Source organism: Octodon degus, unplaced genomic scaffold, assembly GCF_000260255.1.
Source record: "Octodon degus isolate 3935 unplaced genomic scaffold, OctDeg1.0 scaffold00031, whole genome shotgun sequence".
Taxonomy (NCBI): domain Eukaryota; kingdom Metazoa; phylum Chordata; class Mammalia; order Rodentia; family Octodontidae; genus Octodon; species Octodon degus.
Genome location: NW_004524607.1, coordinates 11310991 through 11321277, shown reverse-complemented (window position 1 = coordinate 11321277; position 10287 = coordinate 11310991). Strand labels below are relative to the sequence as shown.

The 10287-nt window shown below is 47.9% G+C and overlaps 1 protein-coding gene across 1 annotated transcript in view; it reads right to left on the bottom strand.

Annotated features, from left to right (window-relative positions):
* Positions 1 to 10287, bottom strand: part of Dnaaf5 (dynein axonemal assembly factor 5) — a 55553-nt gene that overhangs the window by 7651 nt on the left and 37615 nt on the right. The window contains exons 9-11 of the mRNA XM_004629580.2: positions 6162 to 6309; positions 4312 to 4462; positions 3113 to 3269 (exon numbers count right to left, since the gene is read on the bottom strand). Coding sequence (XP_004629637.1) covers positions 3113 to 3269; positions 4312 to 4462; positions 6162 to 6309 — 456 coding nt within the window. The remainder of the gene's footprint in view (positions 1 to 3112; positions 3270 to 4311; positions 4463 to 6161; positions 6310 to 10287) is intronic.

Genomic DNA, 10287 nt, shown 5'->3' with positions numbered 1-10287 from the left:
TTTTTTTTTTTTGCAGAACCAGAGATTGAACTGGGGCCCTTGTGCTCGCCAGCCAAGCACTTATTCTACTGAGCTATCTCCCCGACCCCCTCTTAAATACATTTTGAGACAGACTTTCTCTCTGCTGCTCTGGATGGCCTCAAACCTCAGACTACCAGAGTATTGGGACTGCAGAATGCACCATCACTCCTAAAGTTTTTATCAAACCCATGTTTTCCTACATGGTCTTAAAAAAAAAATCTCTAGCACCTACTTCCACATATCTTTGGAGACTGAAAGAGCATGGGAAGAGCTGAGCACTGCAGGGTGGGGGGCTGCCCTGCCTAGCGCGAGGGCTCCAGCCTCACACACAGGTTCTCTCATCCTCTGTTCTACACGGAGGGTACATTCTACTCTTAGCAAGCCACTCCTAGCTTACTGAATGGCACAAAAACAAAACAAACAAAACAAACATCCAAAGTTCAGGACGTCCCACCAAGAGGACAGGGCTTCGGGACAAACAGGACCTGCTGGATCAACTCAGAGGAGACACCCACGATCTCAAGGGCACTGGGCTCTGGCTGCACAAGGCATGTAGAATGCACATCTACAAATCAAGGAGGGAGTCACCTTGGGCCACACTCTTGAGCACCACATGAATGACCTCACCAAACTGTCCCACATCTCAGGACAAAGGAACTGAGTCAGAGTCAAAACTTGTGAAAGGTCAGCCAACTCATAAACAGCAGAGTGCTGAGATGTCTTCTTCCAGGTTAATGGGTACCCAGGCCACTGGTGAAGTTAATTTATGATGGTGATGCTAACTCCAATTCTGGACAGAAAAGGCCGCCTGAAGTCTTCCCTGTGGCAGCCACAGTGCTTTCTCAAGCAGCTGCAACTCTGCTGGGTCCGTGCTGCTGCCCTGTCACTACACATGGTCCCAGGGGTCCCTGTGCTTGTCTTCCCCTCCCTGGCCAAGAAGGTGATGGCTTTTCCAAGAGCACAGAACTGGCACCAAGAAGTACAGGAACCTAGGAGGGAGCCTTCTGCCCAAATATGCTACCTTCTCACCGGCTTCCACGGTGAACTGTGAGCAATGCCCCAACTCACCCGGCCACAAACAACTCTGCTCGAACTCACTTGAAAACAGAACCATAGACTGTGGGCAGGAAAAAATGTGATTACAGACACCCTCCTGCCAATCCCAAAATTCACCTAGACCTGGACTTCCAGGAGGCAATTTCCTATTCAGCATTTGTTCCACGCTTTTTTTTTTTTTGTCTTTTTGAGAGTGGGTCTTGCTATGCAGTTCAGGCTGACCCCAGACTCATTTTGCAGCCCAGGCTGGTCTCGAACTTGCAGCAATCCTCCTGTCTCATCCTCCTGAGTGCTGGGATTACAGGCGTGCACCACCATACACGGCTTGTTCTACACTTTGGATCTGAAAGTGTGCAGGCCTCGGTGATTCTGCATCTTCCTCCTCTCCAATACTGTCCCTGTCCTCCTTTACCAGGGCTCATGCCTTACCTTTTCTTATATTTCATTTTTTTGGTTTATTTTATTTATTTATTTTTTTGCAGAACTGGGGATTGAGCTCAGGCCCTTGCGCTTGCCAGGGAAGCGCTTATTCTACTGAGCCATCTCCCCGGCCCTATTTCATTTTTTTTGGAAGAGCTATTTTTCAGGGAAATGAAGCCTTTCAATTCACTGATTTTGGCCTTCTATCATGTTTAGATTTACTTAGTACACTGGGCTGTAAATTCCAGAGCTGTTCATTTCCAGGAATCATGAAAACTGTCCGTGGGAAACTCAGCATGAAATTACTTCCAGTTTTACGAGATGAACAGGCACATGTGCGGGTCCCGCCCTCCTGCCTCATCCAGATGTGTCCCTTGGGCAACTCCTTTCCTCAAGTCAGTGCCTATTGTGCCTGAGTCACTGGCAGGCATCTTTTTACAATATCGAGTTGATTTTCCCCACGACTAGCTGTTTATTATCTCTCTTTTAAAAAATGTATTTATACAGCGTCTACATGGTCTCACTATGCAGATAAGACTTGTAGTGATCCTCCCATTTTTCAGCCTCCCAAGTGCTGGGATTACAGGTGCGTGCCACCACACCCAGTCTCAATTGCTGTCTCAGGGTAGGGCTGGCACGGCATGCTGGGGATTGAACCCCAGTTCCTGGGTCTGCACAAGCAGGCATTTTAATCTGCTGAGCTATCTGACCAGCCCTTTATATGTCTATTCTCTATTCCTGTTTTTTTGTTTGGCTTTTCAATTTATTAATGGAAATTATTTTTCATTTTCTGAGTTCTAAAGAGAGAATTTTGCACGTTGCTTCCCTCCTTTCCAGAGCTGCTATGCTTGGTCCATCCACCTGTCCCATTAGGGTGATGGGGCTTCCTTACGTTTTCAGGCAGCTATATGTCCAAGCTCACCTGAGCAACTGCTTTTCCTTCTGTGCATTCACTATATGGCTCAGCACTTGTTTTCTCAATGGCTTCTGATGCCTCAATCCCCCTCCCCCGTCTGGCCTTGACAGGGTGTGACCCTCAGGATTCAAAATGGCAGATACTGGACAGTGAGGGCTGAGACCTGAGCCAGGGCACAGCCCCATTCTCCCTCACTCTCACAGGCCCAGCTGCAGGGCAGGCACCTATGTCAGCAAACCAGGCACAGAAGCCTCATTCCAGACCTTATTCTTACATAGGGTCTTGCTACGTTTCCCCTCTGAGTGGGGGTCCCTGTCAGCCTGCAGGCTGCTCTGGAGTGGGGTTTTGCTCCCACCCTACTCTGTTCCAGTGTTCACCCTGGGTTCTGCTATTTGTTTGACGTTTTACCTGTTATTGCAGTTTTTGGATTTATAGTACCAACATGATCATAAGATAAAACAGTGTTTTCTGTTTTTTGCTATAGAAGAAGTCACTTGAGGGGGCCTGGCCCTAGCTCAGGCCTTTAAGTGGCTGCTTAGACAAAGCTGTCAGCCACAGGTTGCTGGAGTTCGAACCTCACACCTCTTCCGCTGGCCAAAAGTGCCCTGAAGGCATTCGAGGAACCAAAAAAAAAAAAAAAAAAAGAAGTCACTTGAATATAAACATATATGCATGGTTTGATAAACAGAAATGTCCTACCAGGATAAATCTTGAGGAATTTATCTGGGTCCACAACATCTCCAGAGGTCTTTAGAAATATGTTAATGATACGACAGGAGATCAGCCGAGTGGTCTGCATGTCCTCTTCCAGGGTGGCCAAGACCTGAGGCAGCAACGCATCCTGAACGTCATGCACCTGGAACCGTAAGTGTGTGTGAGATGGTGCCGGCAGCTCTGCTCTGACTGCTTGGGAAGAGGTGTCCAGCTGACATGAGCACAGTGTAGTCTGAAAGGCTGTAAACATGGTACCAAATATGCTAGAATATAGATCTTTAGGTCGTTTGAATAATTTTTGTTTTAAGTTGGTCAGTGAACTTAAGTTTTTTTAAACCAAGACTTGAAATTAAGACCTTGTGCTTACAAGGCAGGCACTTTGCCAGGTCAGTGGATTTCTAACAGCCCATAATTATCAATCCATCAAGGCCCAGCCCTGCCACTTATGGCGGTGCACTGCGGGTCTTCAGAAGCACTTCAAAGCAGCAACCTTTCCATGGGCCAGGAGGGGGCACTCACACACTGCAGGGCTGAGTTGAAAGGCTTCCCAACTGCTGTGGAATTACTAATTTATTTCTACTGCTTCCTGGTTCCCAGCACTGGATGGACACAAGAAGCAGCAACTTAGAAGGCAGAGGCCTGGACTCCTTGGTGGGTCCTACGATTAAATTCTTAGTCTTATAAAGAATAGTGCCAGCCCCAGCCCTGGGTGCACTGAGCTGCCCACTGACACCAGGTGTGGTGGCACATGCCTGTCATCCCAGCACTGGGGAGGCTGAAAACAGGAGGATCGCTACAAGTCTGAGCTCTGTAGTGAGAACCTATATCAAATACATAAAAAAGGAAGAAAAATAAATAAATAAATGAAAGAATATCCAATATGTAAACCTAAGGGCCGGGCATGATGGTGCAAACCTGTAACTGGAATTCAAAGCCAGCCTGGACTACACAGTGAGATCCTGTCTCAAAGAAAGCAAACGCAGGATAGGAGGCCAAATCCTTGCTAGGACCCCAGCTTACCTGAGGAGACAAAACCTGTAATACTGTCTGGCAGCCGGACCTCTGCCCTCTCTCCTGCTCCTCCCACCCACACAGGCACAGGACTACTTCCCTCCACGGCCAGCTGTTCCCAGCTCAGGTCTGCCCAAGCCCTGGGTGCCCAGGACACAGTGGTGCTCCCCTACCTGCTTGGCTGACAGGATATCACCGCTGGTGAGTGCCCACAAGCAGGACACGGCAGCTGTGCGGATGGCTGCAGCTGTCTTCCCTGCTCGCCACTGCAGATTTGGCATCAGAATGTCTTTTACCACTGAGTCAAGGTAGACACAAAACTGCCTGGAATCAACATAGGGGACAGTGGTGAGCAAAGGCCAAGACTCGCTTCAAAGGAAGTATCTTGGTTTGGGCTGAGGGAAAGAGTAGATGGTAAAAGTGACACCAATAGGAACATTTTCTGTTCCTGGAAAAGATGGGGACTTCAAATGTGATAGCTGTATCTCCAGTGGGAAGAGGGTGCCTGGCCTGGCCTCCTGTCTACAAAAATACCTGAATGTTTTACTTACATAACCTATTTCTTTTCTTTTTAAAAAAACTATTTATTTGGCACAGGGTCTTGCTACGTAGCTCGGACTCATAGTGATCCTCCTGTCTCAGCCTCCCCAGTGCTGGGATTATAGGTGTGTACCACCATGCCAGGTTCCTGTGGCTGGGACAGCATGCCCAGGGTTCTGGGCCTGCACGGCATGTAGTACCAGGGATCAAATCTCGGTCCCTGCACTTGCCAGGCAGGTGCTTAGACCACGAAGCCATCTCCCTAGCCCTTAACTAACCTATTTCTCATGATACTGATTTCTTCCCTTAAGAAGCCTTTAATCGTGTGGCTCTGGGATTGTGGCTGAGCCCAGCAGCAGCATTGGGCTGGATCCAGAGCTTGGGCAGAGCATGAGGACAGCAGCCACTGTCTCTGCAGCAACACTGCCCCAAGTGTCGCCCATGCGAGCATCTGCCTGCATGTGGCCACCATCAGGGCTCACATGGTACCCTATTATGGTCCTTCTGGGCTTGAGGTTATGGTAGACAAGCAGGAAAAAGAATTTCCCAATGAGCTGACTAGAGGCCCAACAGCAGAGAAGAGATAAAGGTGGTAATTAAAGTTTTAATGATCAAATTATTTGCACAGGAAACTGCAGCCTATTGGTCACATTTGCTTCCATGGACCTGTTTCCTGGGAGAGGAGGATTCCCGGTGCCAATGGAGCCAGAGCAGCCAGGTCTGTATCCTGAGAGCTGGGTCCTGCCACCTGTCCCCACTTCTTCCCACCTTTTGGTCTGGGACTCTACGTGACTAGGTATTCTGATTTAATAGAGGAAAAATGGTGGCCAGAAAGCAGCTGGAGCCACTTTCCCAGGGCCGTTTGGATTCTCTACACTACCCACAGCCTGGCACACTGGTCACCTCCCACCTGGCCTGGGGCACAGATGTTCCTGCTTTCACAGGCTTGTTCCTCTCTTCCATGTTTTTTGTTCCTTTTTCCTCATTTCAAAGCAGCAAAATTGGAGACCCTTAGTGTTTTAATGCTACCTAAAAGTTCTTTCAGATAATGGAAGGCTATCTGTACTGCTTTAACCATCAATGGCAATTCAGTCAGTTCTTCGTTAGGTTTGAAAGGTACCGAAAGGCTTTTAAAAGTGAGAATAGCTAATATATAAACCATTAATAGTTAATGTTCCCTAAAACTTTTTCATTCAGTGGAATTTTAATGACCACACTAAAATAACTTTGATTTACTGTTTCAGTATTTCTCTGTAATGCACTACTCTCCTGATCATGCAGTCCACCAGAGGGGATGGAAGGTGGCATGACTTAGCCCACAGAGAAGCTCAGGGATGCCTTCAAGCTCCCACCTATGACTTCAGGAAGAGGAAGCACTGCCCAGTGCATTGGGGGCAGAGGGGGTCCCACAGTATAGGGGCAAGTTGGGGAGCCCTTCCCAGCACCCACAGGGCTTGCTTTGCCAGACATAAGGATTGCCTACCCCTGGGAGTCAATGGTGTCCTTGGGCCTCAGCAGCAGGCTAGAGAGGATGGAGAAGAGCTTCAGGCACATACGGGGGTCTCTTGTGGTCTGCAGACAGGCCCTGAGGGTGGGGACCACGTGCTGCAGCGCTTCTCCCACAGCAGGGCCTGGAAAACAAGACAGACAGGCTGTAGACATTTGAGGACCAGAGCAGGAGCCTGGGCTCGGGGCAGGGAGCTGACCTGAGAACAGGAACACTTGGGAACAGCCACGCCACACTATACCTTGCCTTTCCTGTAGTGCTGCTCTCCTGATCACAATGGAAAATGTACCTCCTGAAGTCCCTCTTAGCACTCAACAGTAAGCCTTCTCTTAGCAAAATTTTAAAGATCAAGGGCCAAGCTGTGGCTAAGTGACAGAATGTTTGCCTATCATGTACAAGGCAATGGGTTCATTCCCCAGTACCATTATAAAAAAAAGAATTCAGTCAAATCAGTTATCAAAATGTTCACACTGGGGGCCGGGGAGATGGCTCAGTGGAATAAGCACTTCCCTGGTAAGCGCAAGGGCCTCAGTTCAATCCCTAGTTCCGCCAAAAAATAAATAAATATATAAAAATAAATAAATAAAACCAAAATGTTCACACTGTCCATAATGTGTCTGCAACTTTTCAGCCTGTCCACTTTCAAAGGCAGATGAAGAAAAAGTTTGCCTCATTCCATTAAAACTTTTGGCACTGATCTGAAAACTCACAAATTTGGGCTAAAACCAAATCACTCTGGTAGCCAAACATGCTCTTTGAATCAAGAGAATAGTGGCCCCAAAACATTTTGTTTTGACATGTGCCAACAAACAGGGCTTCAGATTTTATTTTGTGGTACCAGGAATCAATCTCAGGACCTTGTGCTTGCCAGGTAGGCACTTGTGTCACTGACCTGTCTCACAACCCAGGGCTTCAGATTTTATAACAAATACAAGTTGCTCAAGCCAGTCTGCTCTGAAACATGCTTTGCTCATTCTTCAATAATTCAGAGAACAAGCCAAGCAACCCAAGGCTTTGCTCTTTTAAGATATGGTGTCTCTAAACCAAATGTGTTCCATGCCTACAAAATGAGGCAGGGTAGCCTCCCCCAGAGGAAGCTGCATGTGTGCCTGGGAGGGAGAAAGAGATGAGAACAAATATTCAGGAGTGAATATCAAAACTCCTGAGACCAAACAATTTCATTCACAAAGGAAAAGAGAGAAGATGCTTTAATCCATGTGTGTGTGTCTCAACATTGTCTTCCTGGCCTTCCACCTGTGGAGCACACTTTTCCTTTGGCACTTCCCCAGCTAACTATGACAATGTAAAGGACTGCTAATCTTTAAATCCTGGACCAAACAGATCAAAATCACTCAAAAATTCAGTGTCCACCACTACTCACAGGATAAGAAGATAGGTGAATTGAAATGCCTTGAGTGCTCTTAACATGAAGTCTGACATGTGTTAGCACCAGGAATGGTGTTAGCAGGGAATGCTTCAGGCTTTGCAATGGCAGGTGTGGGCCTGCACAGCCAGTCTGCCTGTGGGCAGGGAGGGCATCTGCGCAGGGCCATGTGCCTGGGGCTGCGCCCCCAACACGTGAAATGAACGAGTTCAGGAAAAAGGATGGAATATGAAAGTTATACCTTCAGACAGGAAGGCACTCCAGGAAGTTAGAAAGAATAACAGTATGAGCAAAATCTTGGCAGCATTTCTATGAAGTCAATTCCTACTATATGCATGGTCTGGCTGTGCCCTGCTGTGAGTGACTGTACATTGCTGAAACAGTGGCTTCCAGGCTGTGCTTTGCCCTGGATGACTCCATTTCACAGAACAGCAGTTTGTGCCACTGGAATGCAAATGCTGAGGCAAGATGTCTTGGTCACTCACTTGTGTAAAGAGATAACCTGGGATGCTGAACACACCAAACCTGGCAACCCTCAGCCGCACAGAGCAACTCTGTGGCACAAACTGACAAATTCTTCTTGCTTAACAAAAAATGTATGAATGCTTAACAATGAATGTACCACCCAGGGAGATAGCTCAGTAGAACAAGCACTTGCCTGGAAAGCACAGGGTTCTGAGTTCAATCCCCAGTACTGCGCGTGCGCACACACACACAGAGTATCAAATTAAATCAAGGGCACATGTACACATGACATAGCAGTTCTATCACAGAAAACTTGTTGGACCTGAGACTAAAAAACACCGTGACTCCCTCACTTGGCTCATGCAGGAGAGGTGTGTGATCCTAGGTACAGTGGCAAACACACATACCAACCTGCCACCTCATCAGTCCACCTGGTAAATGTAACAGGAGCTGATAGGCTTTTGGTCCCTGCTTTCAGCTTTGCTCTGTCTCCATGCTTTATGTGGTCCGAACTGCCTGCTGCCCAGACTTAGGCTCTGAGCACTTCTGCACTTTCAACAAGCCCCAGACCTCAAAGCAGCTCAGTCTGCTCTGTAATCTTATCTGGCCACCAGTGGTAACTCTTCATGTCTCTACAGACTCAGCCTTTGCTGTCAGTCCTGTCTCTTCCAATGCTATGGCCACTCTTCACCACTTCTTCTCTGTTCTGTAATTTAAGTATTATTTTACGAAGTGTGATGTGTGATTTGAGTGCTATAGACATTACTAATTAATGCTGGAATAAAAGAACCTGTGATTGCCCAACTTACTGGCTACCAAGAGTGGACTCTGAGTATTCACCCAGATGGGACTGATGAAACTGACGCAGCTTACGAGTTTATTGTTATTTAATAAATTCAGACATTGTAGAAAGACACACGAGTCCAGCCAATGTCACTGGCATAGCTCACTGATGACAGTGATTCTGGCCAGGGCTAGGTCTGCCTTCCAGGCTCGAGTCAGTGTGGAGGAGACCAAGGAACAGGTCATTTCCAATACAGCTGGCCTTTCTCACTCAGTCCTCTGGGGCATGCCACATGGCTCTTCACCATGGGTCTAGAGACACCACACCCTGGGAGCAGCCTTTGGTCACAGCCTCTAAGGCCTGGAGCAGCTAACACTCTTGGTTTTGAAAAGCACTGCTTTTTAGGAATTTTTTTTCTTTAAGTGAAATGCATTCTGCAGAAGGATAAACCAAAAACTCAATGATCAGTGTAGAGATGCAGGTTTGGGCTACAGACCCTAGATGCACCCCTGGACCCTCAGACCATCCTTGTCATCTGCATGACATACAGAAACATCTGCTTGAAGCTAGCTGACCTCATGACAGCTGGTGCTGGTACAGTCTCTCTCCTTCTCTCCCCCCACCCCACACTCCCCTACTAGGCAGAGATGGGCAGGCATAGTTGCTCAGGGATTGAGATGATGGGGACAGAGCTCCAAGAAGATGCTCTGGGACCTGAGGCCAGTTTGAAAGAAGGGTCCGCTGACCATCTACATGCAACCCCTAGTATGGCAGAGCCAGAGGCCATGTGGACTCACATAGATGTTTAATTGGGTTTCATTCCTTTTCACACCCCAGGGTAGGAGGTCCCCCTGCTGGAAGCATCTGTTGTTTGAGCTGTTTACTCTGGCGAACTCTGTGCAGAGGACCTCATGCTCAGAACCCCACATTGCTCTGAAGTGGAGGTCAAGCTGAGCAGTAAAGGGCTCTCTGTGTTCTTCACAGGTGGGGACACTGGGGCCTAGGGAGTCCAGACAGACCTGAGATAGTGTGACCCTGATGTACTCTCAGACATGGCCTAGCTCAGCATGGCAGTATGTTCCTAGGACTCAAGGCCTCCCTACTGCAAAAGCCATTATTTCTGCTGCCTTCTAAACCTCCTCTCTCCATTTTTAACAAACTGGAGGCAAGCCACATTTTCTGGCCTAAATACAGAAAACAGCATCATGTCTCTGGGTCACAACTAGCTATTGGAATGTGGGATGGAAAGGATCACATCCCTCCCATGCTGACAGACTCTGGGGGCTCTGGCAGGATTTGCAAGGTGGGCCACTTGGTGTAAAGAAAGGTAAAAACCAAACCAAATCAAGACTAAAAGCCTTGACACCCCTTCTGCCATAATAGACTCCCTCACAAGGAGCACACAGGCTCTGCTATTGTCCCTTCCCTTGCCTGGTGCCACAAAGGCTCAGGATGGTGATTTTTTTTTT